Genomic DNA, 27234 nt, shown 5'->3' with positions numbered 1-27234 from the left:
AAATCTCTCGACAGATCACAATAAAACTGGTACAACATTTAGAAGAAGCAAAGTTCGAGTCGGCAGGTTCTTGTTCATTTAAGAGATTTTGCTGGTTGCTTGGAGTCCTTGGGGAAGAAGAAGATTGTTTCTCCGATTTCATTCTATGGAGGTTCCATTCTAGTTTTCTTAAATAAGCGATTTTGAATGAATCTCTTAATCTAACTGATGGCCATAGATGCATTTTTTCCTCTCTGTCACACACGCACACAGCTTCTTTATCTTTTGATAGATTGATATTAGAAATTTCTGATAATGAAACAAAAAAGGGGAACCAGCAAAAAGCCATTTTGACTATTACGTGAAATGAAAATCGATAAGATACTTCTAAACGACGACTTAAGATATTTTATTTTTATTGGTTAAAATGTACAAATTATCTTTTAATTACAAAATATTTTTTATTAGGTCCTCTTGCTATAAAAAATATAAAAAAAATAACGTGATAGTCAAAATTAAGAGACTATTTGTAATAAAAAAATAAAAAAATAATTAATAATTAATAAAAAAATAATTAATAAAAATAATAAAATCATTAATAAATAAAGTAATCATTAATAAAAACCTATTTTTTTCTTATGGGGAGTGTATTGTGGTTTACTGTGCACATGGGACTTGGGTTGTCGACAAATTATAATTAAGACGGATAGTTTGTAAACGATCAAGGAGATAAAACAGGCTAAGGATGGTACATTTCGGTTTACACTATTACACAACATTCTCGAGTTGATGCAAAGGAACTGGGAGGTTAATTTTCAGTGTGTGCAGGCTTGGAAATCAAGTTGCGGATGGAATAGAAAAATTAGCAAATAGGTGGAGCTTAGGATGCAAGGTTGTTATGGAGGCACCCGAGGAAGTGAAACATATATTACAAGAATACCAACACAATAGCAATGTGTAGCCGATAGTTTACTCTTTGTTACAAAAAAGAAGAAGAATAAAACTTGAACTTAAAATTCTCAAACTTTCGAGTTGCTCACAAAATTTTTAAATCGAGCATCAAATAATTTTTTTCTTAATCTGTTAAAATTTCAAATTAATTTTTTTTAATTCAAATATTGACCTAACTTTAAATAAATCAAGCTCAAATAACTTCCTATTTGTCTATTGTTTACTGCCAATGTTACGGTCACGAGTAGATGTTACAAAACAGTACGCTCCAAGTAGCACTCAATCCCAACCTCCTGCTTTTTCTGTACTAAAAAAACTTCTTCTTTGACTCTCACAACAAAACCAAGGCTTTTTTTTTCTGCATCAAATCTCCATCGTAAGCCTATCCTCTTTCCTTTTCTTAAAAGTAATTGTTTTTGTTTATCAAATTCTCTTCTTTCTTGCTGTGTTTCAAACCTTTTTGATGTTATCCCACTTCAAATCCTTTGCTTTTAGATTGGCCATATATTCATGTAATCTTACAGTTTCATTGACTGGGATTCATATATAGTTTTAAATCTGTAAATACCCTTTTCTTTTTATGCCCTGCTTCTGTTTGTTTTTGGTTTTTGAGATTGAAAGCAATGATCCCATAGATTTTATTGATGGAGAATTTCAAATTGTACTCTGGATAAATAAGAATTAGTCCGTGTATTATGAAAGTGAGCAATTTGGTTATTGTGCAATTAATTTGGAAGCAAATGGTTAAAAGTGTAAACTGCAATAAGGTTGAATGTTAAAAAATGCTGTTATGTGTTTACAGTGACATGGGGTTTTTTCCTTTCAAAAATTAGCATTTTAAAAAGCCGACCCTTTGATCATATTTTGAGCAGGTTTATTTGTTAAAAAATGCGAAGGCGGCCTCAAACCACATCGATTTCACCTGATACATCAGCCAATAAATCAAGTGATGCCTCTAAAACTGATGAGGAAGCCGAATTGAATCACGGTATTCAGATAAAAACTGCAAGGAGGTCAGGGTTCACATTGTTGACATTGCTTGGGGTCATTGTGTACGCTCCTTGGACTGTTTATCAATACCAGTATGGGAGTTTGCCTGTGCCACTTACTGCTGAGCAAGCAGGCAAAAGGGGCTTCTCAGAGGTGGAGGCAATGAACCATGTCAGGGAACTGACTCGATTGGGGCCGCATACTATTGGTTCTGATGCTATTGAACTTGCTCTGCAGGTAGTGTCAATTACATAGTTTCATTACCTTTTGAACTAATGATAATCGGATTGTTCTCTTCAATCTTGATTATATTGTATTATCTTTGATGTTATTGAATTCTTTGCCATGGTTATGAAAATAGGGAATGATCTTTAATTTTGGTTTTGATTATAACCGGTCATTTGTTTGAATGAGATATAGCTTGGGTCTTCTTTTTATGAACATTGTGATGTTGACAAAAATAAACAACAATTGGATGACATTATCTTGTTGTTGGTATATTGTGCCTTAAATATGTTCTTATTTTACATTTTTTAGAGTGAACTTGAACTTTTATCTTTTGATTTAGCCCTTATTTTATAATTTAAGCTGCAAAGCTTGTTCCAAATCTGTTCTAATGATTCATTTCTCGCGCGATCATATTGGATATTTAACTTATTATGCTTTCAACAACAGTATGTTTTGGCAGCATCAGAAAATATTAGAAAAACAGCTCACTGGGAGGTTGATGTTATGTGGACTTCTTCCATGTTAAAACTGGTGCAACTCATCTGGGCAGTGGCATGTTTATGGACAGAACGCTTGTCTATTCTGATCTGAATCACATTGTACTAAAAATCTTGCCAAAATATGCGCCTGAAGCAGGAGCAAATGCTATTTTGGTTTCTTCCCACATTGATACTGTTTTCTCAACGTAAGGTTTCTTCCTTCTCTGTTACTCTACTTCATGTTGGTTCAAATAAGTTTTGTTTTTGACCAAAATGTGCAATACTTAGTATATGATATGTAGTTGATTCTGCTTTCATTTGAATTCAGCTAAGTCTAGCGGTCTTAATAGTAATTTCTTCTGATGTTCGTAGTATGCTATATATGTTGCTAGTTAACCACTATAATTTTCAAGTGTTAAAAAAGAATTTTATGTTGGCAGCATTATAATACCCAGTAAATGATGTCCTTTGCATTTCAAACAAGTCAAGGAATAGAAAGATATCTAATTAATTAGTTTCCCCAAAAAATACAACCTTTTTTTTATTGTATTGTAACACCTTTCAGCTCATTTCTTAAAAATTTAAACAAGCAGCTGTGATTGCATTCTTCTCATGTGAGAACATCAGATATTCATAACACTGCCGTTTTCAGTGACATCGTTGCCAATCTTTTATCAGCTTTGGTCATTCTGATGATTTTGCTCTTTGTAAAACATCTTTGTACTGCTTCAGGGAAGGGGCTGGTGATTGTAGCTCATGTGTTGCTGTTATGTTAGAACTTGCTCGGGGGATTTCGCAGTGGGCTCATGGATTTAAGAATGCTGTGATATTTTTGTTTAACACTGGAGAGGAGGAGGGTCTAAGTGGTGCTCATAGCTTTATAACACAGGTTAGAAGTGTTTTCAAAGCATTCATTTGAAACCTGAACTATATTAAATATGGTTTTCTTGAAGGTGAATGATTTTGTTTGGGTGGATGCAGTTGTTTAGGTTTTCCTTAGTTCTTGATAATATTTCTTTTATGTGTTTTCTCCTATATAATGACTCGAAGATTTATAAGAAAACTAGTTTGATTATATCAATGATAGAAGAGTCTTATCCATTTTCTCTTCAACACATATCACTGGCACGAGAAATATGTCCAACATGTTTAGTGCTCGGATTATAACCTGTATGAATTTGGTTTCACTTTTGAGTTAAAGGATTGACATTTTAGTTTGCCATTGCAGCATCCTTGGAGTTCTACCATTCGTATGGCTATTGATTTCGAGGCCATGGGTATTGGAGGAAAGTCTGCCATTTTTCAGGTATATCTCTGGGAAAAGTATTGGTCCCCCAATTCATTTGTTCAAAGGGATTGGTAAATCCACATAATCAGAGTAGGGTAATTCTTAAAATTTTCCATCCACAAATTTGAGCAGATTTAATGAATAGTATTGTTTTGGGCGTATTTTTCAGTTATATCATCAAAGGTTACTGCATGTGTTAGCTTGTAAAAAATATTTTTAACCTTGGTGGATCAGTTCAAATGGTTTTCTCCAATCTAACTTTAGACACATAGACTGTCACCAGCTGTACCACAATGCTCATTTTCCCTTTTATAAAGTTGATGCTTTGTATTATTTGAAGTGCTTTCGGAGTTGTGACATCAAGCATATCATTGAATCTATCATTTTTTTATGATATGTTTAAAGATCCTTCTTGTGTATTAATTTGATTTAATTGACGATGTTTGATTTACCATGTGAAATTTTTAGTGTCCTTTCATATATATTCTGAACCTCAAAATAATCAAAATCAAGATTACTTAGCATTGCCTTAGCTTACCTCTTTTGCTTATACTTAACTAAATTTCCTGTCAACTTGTGTTCCGTTCTTTACTCGATAGGCTGGTCCTCATCCATTGGCTATTGAGACCTTTGCTTCAGTTGCAAAATACCCATCTGGTAATATCATAGCTCAGGTGTGTTCTTGTATTCAGATGTGCGTGCATATTTTTATATGCTTTTTATTTCACATCGTGCTTCTCTTTGGTAGTTAAATTTGCTAAATTTAGAAGGAAACCTTCAAATCTAAATGATACAATGCTGTAGGACCTTTATTCTTCTGGAATCATAAAGTCTTCAACAAATTTCCAAGTTTACAGAGAGGTTGCTTGTCTTTCGGGGCTCGACTTTGCATACACAGACCATGGTGCAGTATATCACACCAAGGTGTTCTTTCTGTTTCTTTTCCTCTTTCTCACTATTTAACTGGAAGTTTACATTTCGGTATTAAATTATAGGATATGCAATCTGTTATTACGCTGATCAGAGGAGTAGGAATTACTAGGTCTTTTCCTAGATAAGACAAGTTCCTTTATTTTGATGCTAATCATGAGCTATATGTCCGAATTTTATAGCCTAGCTGATATGCAAGGAGAGAATCTAAATGTTCCCGGTTCTTGTCATAGATCGTGTAGACAAGTGGGAGGCTTGCATGTTTGTGTTGCTTTTATCTTTTCACTTTTAAAGTTCTATTTGAATCCCAATAGTACATTCTTGGTCTAGGAAGCAATTCATAGTCTAGGAGACAATATATGAAATCCTAGTATAACTAAGTAATTAATCTAAAAAGGGGGAAACTGAATCATTTGAATCCTTTTTAAGTGCTAATTAAGAAACAAAAAGGGAAATGGAGTAAAAATTGACAACTCTCATTCTTTCTTTATCTCAGAATAGTTAAATTTGAATATTTTGTGCAGAATGACAAGTTGGAGCTATTAAAACCAGGATCTCTTCAACATCTTGGAGAAAACATGCTTGCTTTCCTGCTTCAGATTGCAGCATCCTCTCATCTTTCAAAAGCCAATGCAACAGTTGAAGGCATACAATCTAGTCATGATACTGCTGTATATTATGACATTTTGGTACCTTCATAATCTCTGGCGTATGGTTCATTTTCGGAACCTGCTTTCCTGCTTTGATGCTATTGCTAAAACTTTGTTGATTTCAGGGGCAATATATGGTTACATACCGCCAGCGTTTTGCAAATATGCTTCAAAGTTCAGTGATAATTCAGTCGGTTATGATATGGACTACAACTTTGCTTATGGGTGACTATACAGCTGCTGTTTCATTGGCCTTGTCATGTTTGAGCATTATCCTCATGTGGATATTTTCATTAAGTTTCTTTGCTCTTGCCGCATTCATTCTACCTCTGATATCTTCATCACCATTGCCGTATCTTTCAATCCCATGGTTGGTTGTGGGGTTATTTGCTGCGCCTGCTTTTCTTGGGGCTTTAACTGGTCAGCATTTGGGCTATCTTGTTTTGCAAAGATATTTATCAAATGTTTATGCCAAGAGAAAACAGCTGTCAACTGTTATCCAAGCTGATTTGATCAAGTTAGAGACCGAAAGATGGCTCTTTATAGCTGGTTCTCTGCAATGGCTGGTTCTCTTGATTATAGGAACTTACTATAAAATTGAATCATCTTACCTCGCTCTTGTTTGGCTTGTTCCACCAGCATTTGCATGTAAGCTGACATTTACTAGTTTGCCTTTCGCACATTACCCTTCATTATTTGGATGAATCTGAGGCCTATTTATGTTAAGAAGAACAATGTACATGTTGTGATTGCTGAGTTGTGCCCCAGTGGAGTGGAAGCATGGCTGGCATTTGCTTTAGACTAATTTTCTTTACCACATTCCTCAGATGGCTTGTTGGAAGCAACCTTAACCTCGGGTCGGTTACCAAAGCCTCTCAAACTTGCAACCCTGTGGATGGGCTTGGCCATTCCGATTTTAGTTTCGGCTGGTCCATTCATTAGATTAGCTACCACAATGATCGGACTTAGTGTACGATTTATCAGGTAAAAGTTCTAAGATGATTCTTAGTTTGAATGTTTTCCACTTGGTTGAGATACTATCCTAACCCCTTCTCATGTCGGTGATTCCCTGCTTGGCTAAGTTTCTGTAGCTGATATGCTGGATTGGCATAGTTTGGTCTGTTTAAGCAGAAAATTTTCAATGTTTCTGCTCGATGACCTGGCTTTCTTTACATGCTTATGTAGACATCCAGGCAGTTCTCCTGAGTGGCTGCCGACTGTGGCACTTTCCGCTTTTATTGCAGCTGTGATATGCCTAACTCTGGTGTATCTCCTCTCGTATATTCATCTCCCAGGTATTTATTTATCACAAATGCAGGGTGTTCAATTATTACCAAAATGCTTTCTTTGGTTTCCCTCCGCATTGACATTTTTGTTAGTGATGCTGAGATGTCTACATTGGGGTTTGAATTGCTTGTTTATTCTCTTCTTGTGGCTTGACCTCTTTGTTAGGTGCAAAAACATATATCGTCCTTGCAACTTGTATTCTGTTTGCTCAGTCACTTGCTGCGGTATTTTCCGGTGTAACTCCGCCATTCACCAAGGAAACCGCCAGAGCCGTGAACGTATGTTTCGAACCTATAGTATAACTATTGCATTCTTAAACTCCTATATCAAGGTGTAACGAAAGTTCTTTATGGTTCCTAGGTGGTGCATGTTGTGGATACAACAGGAAGATTTGGAGAAAATCCTACCTCTTACATATCTCTATTTTCCTTCACTCCCGGAGTGTTGACTAAGGAAGTTGAGGAAATAAAAGAGGGGTTTGTATGTAGCAGACACAAGGCCATTGATTATGTTACTTTTTCAGTCACCTATGGCTGTTTGACCTTTGATGAAACCGGAGAGGGATGGGATGAGTCCGATATTCCCACACTGGAAGTTGTTAAAGACAAATGGAGATAAGAGAATCACACGAGTGGAGATCGATACAAAGAGGTCCATACGCTGGTTTCTTTCAATCAATACCGAGGAAATAGAAGATTTCACGTTTGAAGGTAGAATGAAGTTTGTTTGTCTGTCAATCATCTTATATTCTCATTGCCATATTTGTGTTTGTTCCTTTCATTTTCCCTATTTAAGGGGGGAACATGCCATGAATAAATGAGAGGCTAAAATGAAGAAAATCTTAGTTGCCGCATTTTGTTCGTTTGTCGATCTGTCTACTGATATTTAGTTTTGATCTTGAATGCAGTGGGTTCGGAGGAGTTAGTCCTGGCAGATGGCAAGCGTAGCGTAGATGGATGGCATACTATTCAAGCTTCTGGAGGGAAGAATGCACCAACAAGGTTTGAACTCACACTCTTCTGGTTTCAAAATTCGACACTCGGCTCGCACAAGATGATGCAGTCAGAACAACAACCACTCCTGAATCTCAGAACCGATCTTCCCGGAGTGGTGACACCCAAGGCTGAAGCAGTCCAGAAGCTTCCACCATGGTTTTCATTGTTTGGGAAGTCCACATCGCCTCACACACACTCCTTTCTGAGTAGTCTTCCTGTTAAATTTTAGAAAATCTGAGTAAGATAAAGATACCTTAACTTATACATTATAGCCACTCAAGTCTTATATTGACTATAAATTTTCTTTAATTCATTTTTGTTCCAACAATCTGATCCTATTAGTTGCATATGTTGATGATATTGTTACACCGGTAGTGATAGATGGCGTTCGATATCAGCATTCTTAGGTCATCCTTGGCACATATCTTGTGCATTAAGCTGCAGTTCCAAGGGCTGAACAGCTTCTTGAAAAGAGAGTTCATATCAGCGAAGGTTAAAATAGGGCTTTGTTAAAAATAACTGACGCGGGTAGTCATATATTAGGTGAAAGCTTACCACCATCATTTTCCAGCAAAACAAGCACGACCCCAGATTTTCCCAGAGAGAAAAAGGCCACTTCTCCTTATGTACACCCCCCGACAACACAAACCAAGATACAAAATAGTCTAGACTCTACCTATTCTCCTCTACTGCCGTGTTTCTTTTGCCTTCTTCCCATTTTTTTTTCATTTACACATGTAAGACTTCTTAATCCTTCCACAAAATCTCCTCGACAAACAAAATTTTACAAAATATAGAGAAAACAGCTTTTGGAAACTATTATCTCGGCTTCGGTAGCGATCCAAGTGACCATAATGGTTGGACAAGCCTTTGTGTTGATGGACTACCTAGTAACATTGCCCGAGATCGAGTAAGCATCTCGACCATTGATGGAGTTTGATAAGGTTGAATCAAACTTGAACCATCAGTGGAGTCGCCTCTTGCGGTCGCTCTTTGCCACGAGTGAGAGCTCAGTCCTGAGAGGATATATGCTCTCCCTGTTGCCTCGTACACGTGCCTGCTTGCCATCCTTTCTTGCATCTCCTTGAGTTCAGCGTCCAATGCAATGGAAAGTCGGTCATGAGATTGGGCTGAGATGGTCTCGGACAACAAACTTCTACAGTTTTCGAGTATTGAAACAGCAGTTGCTAGATCTCCCCGTTCAGCTGTCGTTCTTGCCTCTGCCATTGCCTCAGCTGCTTGGAACCTGTTGCGTTGCCTGTCTACTTCAATTGAAACGACTTCCTGCCCAGCAACTTCAGGTCTTTGAATCGTAACAACATCACTATACAAAGTGGTCATCTCTTTAGTCAAGGGATCCCTATAAATACATTTCACCTTTAGCAACGATGTTTCACATTCGAAAGGCTCGGCTGGTACTTTAATGGACACCAAAAAATCCCTCTCTTCATCCGCATAGAGATCTCCAACGTCGATAAATCCAGTTTTTCCATCAGCTGTAACACAGATCGGGTAACTGCCTGCTTTAAGTGGACCAAGGCAGAGAGTTGGATTCATGCACTCCACACCCACTTGCAGCTCTTGAACTACAACACTTAAAAGACCACCGATACATTGTGCAAATGCATCCTGGATTACAGCTTCGTTTTCGATAAAAGAAAACGTCCCTCCTGAGATCTCTGAAATCGAGTGCATTGACGAAGCATCATGATCGGCACCAAAACCGAAAGCATGCACTGGAACATGGAATCCCGTGTTGTCACTCCCATGCATAGACAGGGGGACAAGCAACTGGTAATTCGATTGAGACTTGTTTGCACCAGCACCATTGACAGTATAAGTATCCTGCCCATCCGAAAAAAGTATTATGCTGGCAACTGGATTCTTTTCCCTCCGATCTTCCATTACCTTGGCACCTTTCCTCAGGCCTTCAGCTATGTTGGTACCACCATTTGCAACCAGAGAGTTAACAGCATGAAGTGCCTGCTGCCGCCCTACGTCCGACATTCGACGAAGGGGGAAGAGCCGGCGAGCAGTTGAAGAGAAGGCAATGACCGAAAGTCTGTCATTGGAGCCAAGGTTTTGAATTACAAACCCCATTGCCCGTTTTAACAATGCAAGCTTGGTGCCAGCCATGCTACCACTGATATCAAGCACGGTGACTAGGTCAACAGGAGCACAGGGATTTTGATAAAGTTGTGGCAAGCTGCTAGCATGATTTCTGTTCGGATTTTGATTTGCAGCTGAGGCAGCAGCTTTAAGATGAACAAGAACGGTGAAATTGTCATAAGAACTGGACCTTGGTGCCACTGAAACCTCAGGGTATGTTTTGATCTCTATTGTTCTGACAGATGGGTTCTCCAAGGCATTCATACTCTCAGCAACCATGGGTAGGTGATCCAATGATTCATCATCATTGAAAACACCTGGTTCAGGAGCCTGAAATAATAGTACAACATGTCGGCGACTAAAATCTCTACGAGGTGGAGGTAACCGGTGGACTACAGTCATCAAAGCATCATTTTGTGCGAAGCCTACAGGATTGGCTGCTGCCCTGCAAAGGGGAGGATCCAAACCAGGGCTCTGCATGGGGATTTCTTTCCATTTTGCTCTACAAACCGGACAAGTTTCATTACCATGCTTCACGTTCGAAGCAATGCAATAGAAGTGGAATGAATGAGAGCACTCTGCCGTGAAAATAGCATGGCCATCTCCTTGTTTCATCTTGGTCAAACATATTGAACATATTTGCTGAAACAAAATAAAACAAACAAAATTAGCATCTGAAGCAAAGCTCATATACTCCTGAACACCAACGTGAATTCAAGAGTAAAAGAAAAGAACTCAGAATAAATCCCACAGTGTATCTGTTAGAAAAATATAGCATCAAGAATCATAGCTGCAACAACACTCGACTGTGCCACCATACAAACACTAGGACAATAATGGAAGAAATTACGTATGATCCAAAAAGTAAAAGATAAATCATTATTCATCAGTCCTTTTATCAATCTAAAAACTACGTCCCTCGAACTCGGCTGCGTGTGTAAGACAATATAAGCTTCGAATAAGTCTAGGACACTCTTATACGTCAAGAAAATGAAGAGCTGGAATAACACAGGCTAAAAGGAAACAGTGAAAACTTATTGGGAATAATCAGGTTTGGGTGTGCATGAATCTACTTTGGGCCATATCTAAAAGTAGCACAAAACAAAAGGAGACACAAATTACTTAGGGGGAAGTGATTAATCAGCCTAGCAAAGCTAAAAAGAAGTCAATGTTAGGTATCCAACAAATAAAGGGAATACAAGGGACATAAAGCTAAGAATCAAAGAAGTAACTTTTGAGAAATTATCAAGCAACTATTCATTAATACCGATGAATCCGGAAAAAAGACCGAAAACTGCTTTCACGATGGAAAAGGATATCATGTTATGCTTTTAGGTTTCTTTCCTTCTTTTATACTTCTTTGATGACATTATGTGCTATAAAGGTTGAAATTTTAACAGTCAAATATGAGGCCGTCAAGCAAAGCTTTGCTTTTTCCATTGTCCACAAGGAGGAAAAGGAAACCCTGAAAGGGATTTATGCATTAACCATGAAAAAAATCCAAAGTTCAACTAGTTAGGTCAATAAACCAAGTTGATCATCGATAAATATTGAAAAACGGCCGGAATAGTTAGACCACACTGCAGTCCTTAAATGATTGAATTAGACATATTCCTAAACACAAACAAGGAAAAAGGTGTACTAGCTGGATAAACATGAAAATATGTTTTCCGAACACGCCGACCGAGCGAGAAAAAGGTTTTAACAAAGTTCATGCAATTGCGTCAGCAGCTGATTGAAACAGAGATACGGAACAGGCATTCACAGCAAAAAACACAACAAACATCATGAAGATAACATTGAGAAATTGCAGAGGCTTTCACCCCTATCGCTTTCAAAGGGGAAATACATTATGATAAGCTCTAAACATGATTGGTGCTGCAAGACAAACAGAGATTTTCGTCCGGCAACCTATAAACATAACTTTTACAATGATACCACGGTAGAGATTTTTATTATTCAAGTAGAAATATCAGGCATCATCAGTCTCAATAATTAAAATATTACAGTATTACAAATAACAATGACAAATGCATACCATTCATGGTATTCTAGTTAGCTGCTTTTAGCTTTCTGTTTTCTCAGATAAATACAAAACCAAATACCAAAAACGGCATCACCTTCTCTTACCAACCCAAGTTATTTTCTGATGAACCAAACATAAGAAACAACTGTAACCCTTAAGAATTTATAAATCATTAGAATTTAGAAGCCAAACAATAGAAAGCCTATTAACACCAAAACTTCATTTTTATCCTTTTTTTCCCAGCAACAAATAAGACAGGCTAAAAGGTCCAAAAACACATAAAACTAACAAAATCCAAATCCATTTTTTTAATTTCCTTCATCTCTCCTCCCCACAATTTATAACAAACAATCAAACACAAAAAAGGGAAAAAGATACAAGAAACCAATCAACCTACAACTATGTATAAGAAATCCCTTCCAACATCATTTTTGCTCCTCCATTCTCACCAAACAAAACAAAATCTAGAAACCATCCAAAGGGAAAAAAGTAGTAAATTTTTAATTCCTTCAACAAATCCTCATTTATCACTAGCATAGCTCAAACAGCTCAAAGAACATTAAAAAGGCAGAGAACCGAACCTTGGATGATTTGCTTGCACTTCTAGAGAAACTTCTAGGCAACCTAAAACCATGAGCAGAAGACAAAGGAGACATTGGCCTAGAAGCTGCCATACTTGCCGAGTTTGAAGGAGATAACAAAGCAGCGTCAGATAGCTTTTCACTGGAAGGAAGTGAACAATAGTCATCATTATTTAAAGTTCTAGGTAAATAAGCACAAAGAGCCAGCTTCGCTTTTCTCCATTTACTACCCATTTTGACTCAAAATGAAGTGTTCTGAACTTGAAAACAAAAAACCCAAATCTAAATACTGGATCTTAGTTGATTCTTACGTCAAGTTGCTATCTTTCACAGAGTTTCTCTTTAGGAATGGGAAAGATGGAGAGAAACAAAAAGGGCCTTTAAAGAAAAAAGTGGAAATGGAACACGAAAACGAAAACGAAGAGAAACAATATATAAAGAAAAGAGAGATATAGAGAAGTTTAATGGAGTTTTTTCGTTTAAATTTTATTTAAAGCTGTATTTTTTTTTTGGGAGAGGCTTAAATGTCAAAGCTTGTACCAAGTAAGGCTTATATTATAAGAGGTGGATTACTCGTTTGCACGTTGGTGGTGTTGGCCGTCATTGTAGAGGGAAAGAGAAAGGGCTATGGGATTTATTGAGATTTGAGAATTGTTTGACCTTTGTTCGTTGATGATGTTGGGACTGGCAGAAAAGCATGTTTTGCTTGAATAATAAAAAGCTAAGTTTTTTATTTATACTTATTAATGGAATAAATTTTTATAACATATTTTTTTAGGAATAAATTCATGACTTTTTAGTAGGATTGTGCAAAAAATAGTAAGGTGGAGTTTGATTCGTTGAAATATTTATGAGGAAATTTGAATTTGTGAAATAATTGAAATATGTAGGAATTGGAATCTAATTTTATATTCTGTATGGTTCGTATATATGTCAGATGAATTTGATTTCAGTAATGTAAAATGACAGAATTGTCCTTCTTACTTTTTTGCTTTATTTTAATTTATTTTACAACTTACATGTATTAATATATTATAAAAAATTAAAAAATATTAAAATTTTATTTTATTGATTGATAATTCATTTTAATAAATTATAAAAATCATGCTAATAAATATTATAAGTTAAAATCATTGCAATCAAAATATGTTAATAAGTTACCAAAAGATAGAGTAATAATTCGATACATTTCAATCGGAGTATGTTAATTAGTTACCAAAAAATATACCAAAAACTATTTTTATTCAATATATGAATTAGAAACTCGACCCGACACGACTCAAAATAAAAAAAAATTATTCAATAAAAACATTGACTTAATTGAAAAAAAATTATATATAGAGGGGTATTATTGTAATTATTCCTAAATATATAAGGTAAAATTACATATATTTTTCGGGTCGGTCCGGTTTTTTTCACCGTAAACCTGAACCCGACCCGATCTGACCCGAATATCACACTTAAAAAACCCGACCCGGCCCAAACAAAATAAAGTTTCATCCGACCCGACCCGAATATATGAATTAGAAATCCGACCCGACCCGACCCAAAATAATAAAAAAGTATTTTTATTTAATAAAAATAGTGACTTAATCCGACCCGACCCGAATTATATATATTTTCGGGTCGATCCGGTTTTTTTCACCCTAAACCCGAACCCTACCCAACCCAAATATATGAATTAGAAATCTGACCCGACCCGACCCTAAATAATACAAAATTATTTTTATTTAATAAAAACAGTGACTTAATCCGACCTGACCCGAATATATGAATTAGAAATCTGACCCGACCCGAAATAATAAAAAATTATTTTTATTTAATAAAAACAGTGACTTAATCCGACCCGACCCGAATTATATATATTTTCGGGTCGGTCTGATTTTTTTCACCCTAAACCCGAACCCGACCCGACCCGAATATCACACTTAAAAAAACCTGACTCGACCCGAATATCACACTTAAAAAATCCGACCCGAAAAAAATAAAGTTTCACCCAACCCGACCCGAATATATGAATTAGAAATCCAACCCGACCCGACCCGAAATAATAAAAAATTATTTTTATTTAATAAAAACAGTGACTTAATCCGACCCGACCTGAATTATATATATTTTCGGGTCGGTCCATTTTTTTCACCCTATACCCGAACCCGACCCGACCTGAATATCACACTTAAAAAAACCCGATCCGACCCGACCCGAATATATGAATTAGAAACCCGACCCGACCCGAAATAATAAAAAAATATTTTTATTCAATATATGAATAAGTTACCAAATGATTGATGAAGGTAGTATGATCAAATTTCAATTCCCTCCAACAAGGGAATTGAATTCCATCCATTTTTTGATGGAATTAATTTTCCCTCATTTGATGGAATTAAATTCCATCAGGGATTTCAATTCCGTTAAAAAACTTAAACCAAACATGGGAAAGTAGTGGAATTGTATTCCAATTCCCACCAATTCCAAGGGATTCCATCCAACCAAATGCCACCTAAGATCCTAGCAATTCTTGATTTGTTTTTTTTTAATTTTAAATAATTTAAATTTGATATTAAAGGAAAATTTGAATAGTCAAATTAAATACAAATTAAATAAATTTTAGATTCATATAATACGAAAATCCAAAAAATTATCTTCATACAGGTGGTACGGGTATGGATATATTTATGTCGGTGAAAGTATGTATTTATTTTTAATTGAGAAATGTACATATTTATTCCAGTATAAATGTGTGTTTATTTTATTCTAGTATAAATATGTATTTATTTTATTTACATTTTAACTTTTAAATAAATGAAAAAATAAAAAACTATGTCTTTATTGTATCAGATAATGAAAACGTTTTAATGAATGTGTTTAAAAATTATGTCAAACCACATCATATATTTTGATATTTGAATATTTGATTTAAAAATTTAATATTTAACTTTTGCATATCAAATACAGATTTTTATTTTATCAATCTAAAATTAGATATATAATTTTATCAATCAAATATAAAAATGAAGCCTAAACTAAATGTTAAGTATGATTTTGAAAAAAATAAAGTTTGAGTATCAAGACATAATAAGAATAATAATTTAGATACTAAGTGGGAGTTTACCCAAAAATAAAATTGAGAAGCTCCTTGCAATGAGTGGAGTCTGTAGATACATTATAGAAAGGAATCCTCTGTGAAGGGATAGGATTCCTTTAACTTTGACAACCCTCAAAATTTGCTACACTTTCTAGGGCAAGTCAACTTCAAAGCTCAAAGCTCAAAGCTCATAGGAGGGAGAGGGAGAGGGAGAGGGAAATACCTAATTACAGAGGGAATTTCTCATCCCATGGTGCCCCCCACTAAGGTATACACATTAAAATATCTATGGAATATGGACTGTCTTGCACATGTATATTTGATACCACACTCACAATATCTTTCTTAATTAAAGGTAAATTTTCCCAATATAATATAATTAATTAATTAAATTAGGTTAAATTATATTTGGTATCTAAATTATTACTTTTATTATGTTTTGATATCTAAATTTTATTTTTTTAAACTATATTTAATATTTAGTTTAATTTTAATTTGATGTCCACCGTTAAAAATTTAATAGAATTACCGACGTGTCTTTTTTTTTATTTTTCAATGATGACACTATATTATCTAATGGTGAGACGTCAACATCACAATTAAATTTTTAACGGAAGATACCAAAATGAAACATAAACTAAATTTCAAGTATGGATTAAAAATAAATAAATTTTAGATATCCAGAAGAACAAAGACTAATAATTTTTCATTTCGATTCTTTAATATAATTTTTTATTCAGGTTATGTTTGATAATAATATGTTATTTATTGATTTGATTTTTCTAATATGTTTGATAATTTAAAATTAATAAAAAAATTATATAATCTTTTTACAAAAATATCGAAAATGATGAAAGGACTAAATTATGGTATATTTAATATATTTTATTTATCTATAATTATTTATCATTTAAATTTTACATTCATCAAACATTCTAATGATATCAAATACTTAATTTTAAACAACATACAAGACAAATTTTACAACTTAAACTCAATATTTATTTATTTTTAATTTATGGAACAACACTATAATTAAAGATAATTAATTATAATGAATTACAATTATTAAATTTAATAACTCGTTTAATTCAATCCAGTTCACCAAAAAATATAAATTAAACTCACAATTGATAAAATTAAACCTTAAAATTCCATGTACTCCTTTAACTAAGATATGGATTATGTTTGTGTTAAGAAAGTATAATAAAATATTTCAAGATATAAAGGCTTTAATAAAAAGAAGAAGAGGTTAATCATGATGTCACATGCATTTGATCACCTATCCATGCATTTAATGGGGGTCAAATTTGTTAATGTTAAAAAAACATATCTTCCAAATCATTTTGTATATCCAAATTAAGTTATAAAATAAAATTTAAACAGACTGATTTTCAAGTACGAGACAAGTCCTTCAATTCTAAATTATATATATATATATATATGAACATATAAATATACACACACGACTATAGAAAATTGTTTAAACTAAAATCAAATTGTATCATAATATTATAAGTATTTATAATTAAATTTAATTAAAAAATTATACAATTTGACTCAAAAAAATTCAAATAAAATTTAAGTTATAAAACAAATCTCGTTAACTTGAATAAATAAATGAAAATATTACTCGACTCGATCAAATACTCACCATTACTTCGCACGTTCCATCCCCTTTGATCCCACTTTGGTTCTAAAATTAAGAGCAAATTCTTCCGATTGGATCATCTCATCAACGGATGAGGAATTTGAGCTCCGAAAATTTAGGGTATTTACGCAAGCAAAAATTTTAAACATTGAAAACTGGGACTCGACCTTTGTTTATTTAAGCATTTACAACCAAACTTCTCCTTTACAATCTATGGCATCTATGTCTACTTACAGAATGGATATGGGTAAAAATGGAAGCCGTAATCTGATCTCATTCGTTTGAAACAACTAGGGGTGTTCGCGGTTGGTTTGGATCTGTTTTTGGTTAAAAATTCATCCGATCCGAAAATATAAATTTTTGCGGTTTGGATCAGTTTGGATGTTTCTAAAAAAAATCTGATCCGATCCAATTAAGCGCGGTTTGATTCGGTTTGGATTTGTGAGGTTTTTGGATTCTAATTTTTCAAAAACAGTTTCACCATTTCACATCCTAAGCTAATGTCGATCGAATAAACACCGTTGATGAACATAAAAGTAACACTATCAGCTCCCAATAACCAACCAGTTTGGGATATTACTTCTTTGCATTACAAACGACAACAGCCTGATAAAAATATCTAAACAAGTCTTACAGCGTCAGACAGCCCTGTAATGATGCAGCAAGGATAATTCCACAAATTTCTGTTCTCTTTACCGATGCAATAACAAGGTTGAGAAGGGCAGAAAGGAAATGTATCAGAACAAGGACTTGGCATAAGACACAGCAAAATTCACAGATACACAAGAGAAAATATATTGCTTACTAATTTGTTTTAGGTAGCAGGTTATATACCTGGACAATGATTCAATAAGTGAAAGGGCAGATCCATTATAGTTTTCCGGTAAGTGTTCGAGCTGCAAACGAAAGAAAAGATTGTTATTATTCCATTCAGTTAAGTATTTTAATTCTCAAGTAATAATATGTTACCTTTAAATTTCCAAGCTCGCTAAGAGAATCTGTGAAGCTTTTGGTAAGAGGCTTCAACTAATGCTGTAAAGAATTAAATTTTATTCAAGAACAAATCATACTCTGAATTTAAAATATGTTACCTTTGAAAAGAATTATTTTTCAATTTTTGTTACTCATACCGTATCGTAAAACAAACAAACAAGAATAAACAAAATCTCATTCGGTTTTTTCAGATCAAAAGCAGTTGAGATTAGAAAATTCAGAAAAAGAAATTAAAGCAGAGAAGATCATCATCAGCAGAGCAACAATTTTCCTAAAGCTATTGAGATTTGATCAAACAAGCTTAAAGAAGACTCGGAAATAAATCACGATACAGAAATCAACCAGAATAAACAAAAAAACCTTCGAAAATTAAAGAACAAATCATACTCGAAAAACAAAACAGAATCAAATCACGGTAACATACCAGCTGGTTTTGAGTAACAAGAGAGCAGATTTTTTTGGATTTTCTTTCCTCAGAGGAGAATCTGATTAACTTGATTGAAAGCTTAATGGAAAAAATAAACGAGGATGAGAACATTGAGAAGAGGCGGAGTCTAAACTCTAAAGTGGGCTAGGGTTTCAACTTGAAAATTGAAACGGTGTCATTCATACTAAATTGTAAGATATATCGGTTCGGTTCGGTTTGGATCGGTTCCGGATTTCCAAACCGAAACCGAACCGAACCGATCGGTTTTTTTTTAAAAAACCCAAACACACTAAATCGGTTTCGGGTTTTTTCGGTTATCGGTTTTTTGGATCGGTTTTCGGTTAATTTTTTGGATCGGATTGGATTTGAACACCCTAGAAACAATCACCGGTGAAGGCTTCTTTCCCAATAGTGCGGAAAATATACAATAAAATATCAACAACGATCATCTTATTCTGCTGACTGACTGGATTTATGCTTATCTACATATAAATATTTTGCAGTGAATAAGGGAGACGAGATGACGAACGCTATTATCACCTTTTATGTCGGGCTGTACAAACTGCATCTGTTCGCAGTCTTGTTGTGGCAGCAGAGAAAAAGTGCCATTTATGGTTTATAGATTGATTATTCAGGAGGATGCCAATATAGATAGTAATCCTAAGCCCCGTTCTGCGGTTGAGAAATTCAAGTTTTATAAGTTCGGCATGAATGAGACTAATATGGCTAGCAAAAATAATATTGTAGATTGAAATTTAAAAGAAAAGAGTGATACATACCACCAGTTGCAATAAGCTTCTCGACACGAGAAACGATATGTTTGCCGTAAGTGTACCTTTTCAGGGCATTTAAATGAACCTTGATTCTAGAAAGGATCAACTCGAGACTCTGATCGTCGCAGGTTTCGAGAACCTTCTGGACAACATAGTTTCCGAATTGATCTTTCATCATAGCCTGGAGTAATGTAATCAACAAAAGAGAAAAGAACAATTGAACTTATGATTTGTTACAAAATTTAAGCCTGTGAACATTGCTTGATGCAACAACATATCATTATTTGCATGTGGAAAAGGAAATTAGTATTGTGACACACCTGCAACGGCTCATTTTCATCGGTAGAACCAAGCATCTCGTTGACCAAAATTTGACGTTCCTCAGGCCCACCAAAAGTCAAGCACTTCTCAACAACATTAGAGGCAAATTTTTGCAGACTCATCTTCACAATTTGTCCAGCAAGCTTGCTGATAATAGCAGATCTCTCGTGTGGCTTACCGCAACGGCTCATTTTCATCGGTAGAACCAAGCATCTCGTTGACCAAAATTTGACGTTCCTCAGGCCCACCAAAAGTCAAGCACTTCTCAACAACATTAGAGGCAAATTTTTGCAGACTCATCTTCACAATTTGTCCAGCAAGCTTGCTGATAATAGCAGATCTCTCGTGTGGCTTACCGTGCTCAAGAACATGCTATCACACAATGAAACATAAGAAATACAATCCCATGGATGGTCAAAATAGGACATACATTTAGCAAAAGGTGGCTAGACCAACAGGAAGCAGAAAAAAATGGAAGAAATAACATATACCAAAGGGTACAATAAAGAGTAATATTTCTATGAAACTAATTTAAAATCGAGTTCATGGCATCGTTTCAAGATGATCCAAAGAGAAGAGGAGCACTGATCGGATAAGGAACAGATCCCATCTGATCTGGAAACGAAGACAAAACAGTAGAATGTGTAGAAACATTCAAAGAAAGAAAAATATGTTAATCACAAACTGATTCACGTATGCACAAATAGGTGTAGGAAATATATATGCAGTTATGCACAAATAGGTAAAGCGGTTAACTCGAGACAAAAACAGAAACTTCATTCTCTGATGGCAGATAAAATAAAAATCAACAGAGATTCAATGTTAAGCTTGGATACCTGAATAACATAATTCCCGTATTGATCTCGTGCTAGAGTGCATACAGACTGCATGATCTCTTCCATAACGATTTCTTGGGTTTTCACAACGTTCCAGCAGCCTCTATCAGTCGGCATGAATAGCGAGTAAAATCAATAAAAATAAATGCTAAATTCCAGCAATGAAAGGGTATGATCAGTAAATTTCAAACCTGAATGACACGACAACCATAAGGGTGGGTAGAAAGATCCACAACTTGGCCATAGAAAGCTGAAATGATAGATTGAATTCGATCCTGATGAAAACACTCAATAGTGTTCTGTATAACATGATTACCATTCTGATCACGAACACGTTTCATGACCGAACCATCAAGCTCCGCTACCATTCTAGTCTGCTGATCCACATCAACCACTTCCAAAGCCTACAGTCATTGGATTTTTAGCAAGCCTTTCATTACCCCATAAACTCGAAAGGACATACAAGCAATTCATATTAACTTTGTGCACCAACCTGATAAAGCAGGACTTCATCTCATACCGTTATCAAAGAAAATTTTCAAACGTTAAGCCATAAATAAGTAAAAATATTTTAAACAGGCACAGGTATAGAAACTTCTATCTATACCATCCTTCTACATCCAAATTAATCAGCAAAATGTTAATTCATCTGGTAACAGACTAGGATTCTATTGTATTCAAGTGCTCCAAACAACAAAACAGCCATATCTATTGTAATTCGAATCATTAAAATGGTTCCATGCAGCATGTCCAATATGCTAAAGCCAGGGAATGTAGTCTAAAATGACTTCAGCATAAGATGGAGGCTACGGCTATCAACACTAACAAATTAACTCCATTAAAGCATGACATTTTTTCTTTTAAAAAAAGATGGGGAATTACAGTCCATGCATCTTCTGAATCACTCTGCAGCCATATATTTAAAGGCAGAGCCAATACGTGACCAGTAACTCGAATCATTAAAATGGTTCTATGCAGCATGTACAGTATACTAAGCCAGGGAATGTAAGCTAAAATGACTTCAACGTAAGATGGAGGCTACGGTTCTCAAGACTAAAAAAATTAACTACATTAAAGCATGACATTTTTTTCTTTAAGAAAAAGAAGGGGAATTACAGTCCATGCACCTACTGAATCACTCTGCAACCATACATTTGAAGACTGAGAGACAAGACATGACCAATAAGCTGACCAGCTAGCTCTGCTCTTTGACTTTCTGTACCATGCTCGAAAAACTGCAAATCCAGCTCAAGAATTAGACTAATTGATTATAAATTCATAATTTGGATGATTCACGGATTTAAAAGACCACCATGAAGCACATACTTTCTGTATGATATAATTTCCAAAAACATCAGTCATCAAAGCAGTTTCCAATTTCTGCTGAATAAAGCGACTGCCATACTGATCCGTACTGCATTGCACAATAGAATCAGACTTGGTAAATTACAAGTCCACTTATAAAATATGAGAAGGCACCATGACATGTACCTGAATTCAACAACATGGTCAACGATATCTACGTGTTCAAGGGACCTGGTCTTGTTGTTCTTAAATTCATCAAGATGATACATATCTTCCATTCGCATTATTACCAATATCTGAGTGCCAACCCCCTATTGCGTTTCTCATCATTGAATTAAAATGTGCATTTCTATCATTCTTTATACTTACAGAATCAATGGACGGGAGTACAGAATTTTCCAGTGGGCATCCAGTAAATGGCATGCCAAGACCATACGAAGGATTTCCATAATAGCCATGATTCTGCCCACCAGCTTTAGCTAAAAGTGACAGTTCATACTGTCGCTTCTGTTCAGCTAATATTGCTTCAAGATATGCCTTTTGAAGGCCATTCAAATCCCCCTGTAAAGTACCAACATAGTTTCCAGCAAGCAGAGAACTAGAACTAGGTGCAGCATGTGTCCCATACTGAGAAGTTTTCTGCAAGTATTGGATATATTGAGCATCTATAAGCGGAAAAAGATCAGACCCTTGAATTCGAGCTCTATTTAAACTTGTTCTATCACCAGAGAAACCTAAAAGAAAATATACCACGAAGCATGTCAAAGAAAAATCTATAAAATGAAAAGCAGCCCACAAAAAGTAAAAGCTTCCAGAAGATACAATACCTGCATTTAGAATGTTCTTATTCTGGTTGACAAAATAAGTACCAGGCAAGTGGCCAATGAAATCTGTGTTTGTAAGATTCACATTGGGATGGCCAACATCAGATCTTTCCGAACTTCCAAGTCCTGAATGCGCTTTTGCATAAAGATCTGGAGAAGAGGAGGTTCTTTTGGGAAGGTTGACTTGCCCATTGGAACTAATCCTAGAAGCATTAACATTTGGTGCAATACTCTTTTCCTAGCCAAGTCAACATAGTTTGTAGAGAGTGGGAGCTTTTCTGCATTGGACTGGTCAATGAATTTCTTCTGCACACTCTGATTATGACCATTGGGCATCTTGAATGAAAAGTTCAGCTGATTTTCCAAATCAGCCTGAATATGAGATTGCATATGAGCATTCTTATCTACGTTTCTAGTTTTTGACAAGCTCAATCCAGATAATGTGGCTGCAATTTCAGCAAGTTCAGGCACAGCTGTTGAATGCCCATTTTGGACATTAGATCCAATGATATTACTTTTTTCTATGTGGCTGATCTTGCTCCCAACAGGAGGAAGTCCAGAACCAGGAGACCTCCCAACCAAATGCTGTTCAGGAGTTGTACTTCTTGATAATGACGAACCCACAGCAGATGCAAAAGAGTTAGAAGTGGTTTTGCCATGGCTCTGAACTCCAATCATACCTGGATGAGCTACTCCAGCATCCAAGTTCTCCATTGACTCTGATCCATTAACAAATATGGAATTAGCAATGCCAGCTTCATCTAACATATCACTGAAAGCATTACGACTTGCTGGCCGTGAAAGATGACCTGATATGGCAGGTATATCAAGTTCATCCTGGAGGTGACTATCATGTCAGTTCCAACACAGAACATGCTAAATTAAATAAATGGTATTGTCCTTAATCAATGACCCATTTTCGATAAAATTAGATCAGAAAATGTTAATCAATATCAAGATGTTTCAAGCATAACAGTAGAAAAGAATGCAGATATTAAAAAAAGTGCATCATTGAAAAAAACACAGACGAGAACTTCAAGAAAATAAATATACATCATTGTCCAAGACATGAAAATAATTGAATACATCCTAATATAAATGTTGCAGAAAAATTATTTGGAGGGCAAGAGAAAACAATGTAGGGTCTAGAAGCTGAATATTGATACCCTTCTTTTCTTTGCACCACTTATTTTGATCACCATATGAAGGGTACAAGTTCTTATCGCATTGTTGTATCACACAGTTTTCATTAAAAGACTTATAACAAGAAAGACAAGCAAAGAAGCAGAGAAGAGTTTCACAAGAGATACACAAAGCAAAGAAAATAAAAACTGAAGTACCCATATATTCTTGGGAATCCTGGAAGTTGTTTCATCTAGAAAATGTTTTGAATAAATAGTAAAGCAATCACAGGATAAGTCCAACAAAAAAAGAATTTAATGATAGAGAAAAGAAAAGCAAATTGGTGATGCTGGATTGAAGCTGTAAACAATCTGAGAAAAAAATGAGTCTTCAACCTAATTATAACCAAACATGTCAGATATTTAGAGAACTTGACCCCAATGATTCAAAGGCACATTGACAATCAAAACAAAAATCTTGTTTCATCACAGCCACAAGGACAAAATGAAATAAAAAAATACATTAAACAAAGAAAAGGAAAATAACTGGAAAGCACCTATTTGGGAAATCCATATTGACAAGTATCACAAAGAAAAGAGGACAGAACAACCAAAATCAATAAACATTAAGAAGAATTATGTTACAACGAGGTTAAAAGAAAGAAAAAAAAACCGTACAAACTTGTGAACTTGTGGGTTGGGGGTGGGGGCTACATCACCTGAAGAATGTCAGCAAAACTCTTCCTCCTTGCACCAAGCCCAGAACCAGACAACTCAAACAAACTGTCTGAGCCTTCATCAAGCCAGTCAGCTGACATCTTCCTGGGCAAATGCCTTGCACTGGCATTCCTTTTTCGGCAAATCATTTTTTCCTTGTTGAGCAGAAGGAGCAGGCTGCATTGAAAATAGTGATGAACTATCACCACCCTCATCGAACTTTTTCTTTCTCCAGTCCTCGATGCTCCCAAGGGAAGACCCACCCGCCTGAAACCTCTGTGCAACACGCCAATCCTCTTTCGATAACAACGGTGGAGGCAGCCTTGGATTTATGTGTTCATGGGAGTAATAATATAAAAGATACGCAGGATGCGAGCAAATCTCATCTTCAGACATTCCATTATTGCTACTATTACTGCTAACACCAGTGATACCATTAACGTCTCGAAAAGCAGGATTAGAAAAAAGACTACCAACAGCACTCAGTGATCCCTCTTCTGTGGGCGGAGCACTGCCACTCCTATATATATTAAGACCTCTTTCATGACCCATAAATTGTTGATTATGATCCGCTTGCAACATCAATTCTAGCTCAGTGAAACTATCTGCCAAATTCCCGCTATGTCTTTCTAAACCATTACCTATAGTATTAGGTAGCATATCTACGCTACTGCCAGTAACCATCTCCAAACCTGCATCCAAAAAAAAGTTTAAATAATATATATAAACTAGTTATAATTTCAATAAGTCGAGATAATCAAATCCCATCATTAAAGCCTTAAGATATATTAGTTCTCTTCTACATTTACAAATAGATTTTGTGTTTAAAGATACTACTAGGCCACTAGATAACAAAAAATATAGTGTTTCACACAGCGAAATAGTTAACTTTTTTCCCATTACTTTTAGTACTTCCTCAGAAATCAAACAGCACTTAACCTCACAATTCAATACAAAAAGAAACAACTTTAAAACTTCGGTTATTTGGAAAAATCTCCATATTCAGGATCATAGAAAATAAACAATATATTTAAATCCAATTATCAGCAAATGAACAGAGCTCAATCGAACATTAGAATTCAATAAAAAAAAGTTCTTATTCACGTTCTAAAAAGTATCATCTTAAGCAACCACACAGAGCAGCAGAACATTTCAATTACAAAAAACTAGCAGATCCCTTTTTTCTATTAAAAAAAACAGTCCCACGGTATTATCTCGGCAACTACCCATATAACTGAACGTTAAGCTCAACAAAGAGGGGAAAAGGAAAAGCACATTACCAAAAGAAAATTTCACTACATTTTCTCATCAACCACACAGTTTATTGACATTATTTTTTTTAAAAAAATCCAGCATCAATTACCAAAGAAGCATCAAAATCAATCACCCAAAAAACCCAATCCATAAAGAAACGGAAAAAAAAGCAAAATTATTCATTTCAAATATTAAAGACGTTTGAAAGAGAAACTTGCCTGCTTGAAGATCACTACTCCTTTTTGTATGAGAAATTCGAAATTTTAAAACCAAAAACAAATATGTATCGAAATTATAGCCTGAAAAAATATTTTTGAAGGAAAAAATGAAACATTTTTACGGAGGCAGAGAGGAGGAGAGGAAAAAAGGAGGAAATCGCTAAATTTCTTTTCTCAGATTCTTCAAAAAGGCCAGTTATTTCTTTTTTTCATTTTGTTGTTAATTTTTTAAACAATAAAGGTTTTTTTTAATGAGAGATTTTATCTATTTTTTTAGAATTTTATTTTATATCTAATATCTTCACTGTCAAATTTTTTTATCAACTTTGATAGATTTCTAGTTATTATCCATGACTATATCGATAATAATCATAAAGTGTAAATTTTTTTTAAAAAAATTATCATATATATATATTTATCGAAATTTTTTGATCAACTTCAATAGATTCTTAATCATTATCCATGACTATATCAATAATAACTTTAAAGTGTGAAATTTTTAAAAAAAATTATTACATGAATATTTACCGAATTAAATGAATTCTATTAAAAATTTGTCAATTCCCCCTCCCCAAACCCCAAAAAAAAGCAGTGATTAATTTGGAATCATTTCAAAGAGAGGAAGACTATTGAAAAAAAAATCGAACATTTTGCTCTTAAAGGTTGAGCTTACGTTGTATGTAAATAGAATCATTTTTTTAAATACAATATTTACATTTTCTTTCAAGAAGGAAAGTCAGACCGACCTTAGCTCAGTTGGCAGAGCGGAGGACTGTAGTGGGCATCCCTCATGGCCATCCTTAGGTCGCTGGTTCGAATCCGGCAGGTCGGAATTTAATTTTCAATTAATATTTTTCTCACCATTTTGTGTATAAATTTTATTTTCTCATTTTCAGCTTGTCAACCACCAGCAGTATTAGAGTATTTTTTTAACTAATAATAAGTGCTAGTTTTATTGAATACGAATGAAATATAATAAAATTATAAAAGTCAGAGTAGATTAATAATATTAACATAGTACAAATTAATCATTAAATTGTAAAGTAATGTCATATAAAAAATTAAATATTCAATCAAACAATTTGAAAGAAAAATATATATAAATAATTATTATATTCCGATGATAAATGACAAACATTATCGTCTCACATAAATAAAGTTTTTCTACATCAACATTAAATATTAATAGACCCTCGTGAAGGTGGATTCCACAATT

General features: G+C 34.8%; 1 protein-coding gene, 1 long non-coding RNA gene, 1 other non-coding gene and 2 pseudogenes across 3 annotated transcripts; 2 read left to right on the top strand and 3 right to left on the bottom strand.

Moving 5' to 3' along the window:
* Nucleotides 1–1278: 1278 nt before the first annotated feature.
* Nucleotides 1279–8043, top strand: LOC120162064 (annotated as a pseudogene).
* A 266-nt stretch (nucleotides 8044–8309) lies between these two features.
* LOC120162065 (E3 ubiquitin-protein ligase WAV3-like) lies at nucleotides 8310–12865 on the bottom strand. The gene is made up of 2 exons (XM_039172243.1): nucleotides 12494–12865; nucleotides 8310–10528 (listed from the first exon to the last, which is right to left on the bottom strand). The coding sequence occupies exons 1-2, from the start codon at nucleotides 12725–12727 to the stop codon at nucleotides 8597–8599; spliced, it is 2166 nt and encodes a 721-aa protein (XP_039028174.1). The 5' UTR covers nucleotides 12728–12865; the 3' UTR covers nucleotides 8310–8596.
* Nucleotides 12866–17691: 4826 nt separating this feature from the next.
* On the bottom strand, nucleotides 17692–18824 carry LOC120162071. Its single transcript, XR_005519527.1, has 4 exons — nucleotides 18647–18824; nucleotides 18199–18261; nucleotides 18064–18125; nucleotides 17692–17919 (listed from the first exon to the last, which is right to left on the bottom strand). It is a non-coding gene; the product is annotated as an uncharacterized LOC120162071 (long non-coding RNA).
* A 194-nt stretch (nucleotides 18825–19018) lies between these two features.
* LOC120162070 lies at nucleotides 19019–25256 on the bottom strand (annotated as a pseudogene).
* A 1503-nt stretch (nucleotides 25257–26759) lies between these two features.
* On the top strand, nucleotides 26760–26850 carry TRNAY-GUA. The gene is given in 2 exon segments: nucleotides 26760–26796; nucleotides 26815–26850. It is a non-coding gene; the product is annotated as a tRNA-Tyr (tRNA).
* Nucleotides 26851–27234: the final 384 nt, after the last annotated feature.

The sequence above is a fragment of the Hibiscus syriacus genome, unplaced genomic scaffold (genome assembly GCF_006381635.1).
Source record: "Hibiscus syriacus cultivar Baekdansim isolate YM2019G1 unplaced genomic scaffold, ASM638163v2 tig00111402_pilon, whole genome shotgun sequence".
Taxonomy (NCBI): domain Eukaryota; kingdom Viridiplantae; phylum Streptophyta; class Magnoliopsida; order Malvales; family Malvaceae; genus Hibiscus; species Hibiscus syriacus.
This window is presented reverse-complemented; position numbering and strand designations above follow the sequence as displayed.

Bases quoted from the DNA above. Each gene is read 5' to 3' on its own strand.
- LOC120162065 (XM_039172243.1), bottom strand. From the start codon at position 12,727: ATGGGTAGTAAATGGAGAAAAGCGAAGCTGGCTCTTTGTGCTTATTTA. The intron at 10,529-12,493 runs GTTCGGTTCTCT...ATTTTGTTTCAG, and splicing joins GTGCAAGCAAATCATCCAAG to CAAATATGTTCAATATGTTT.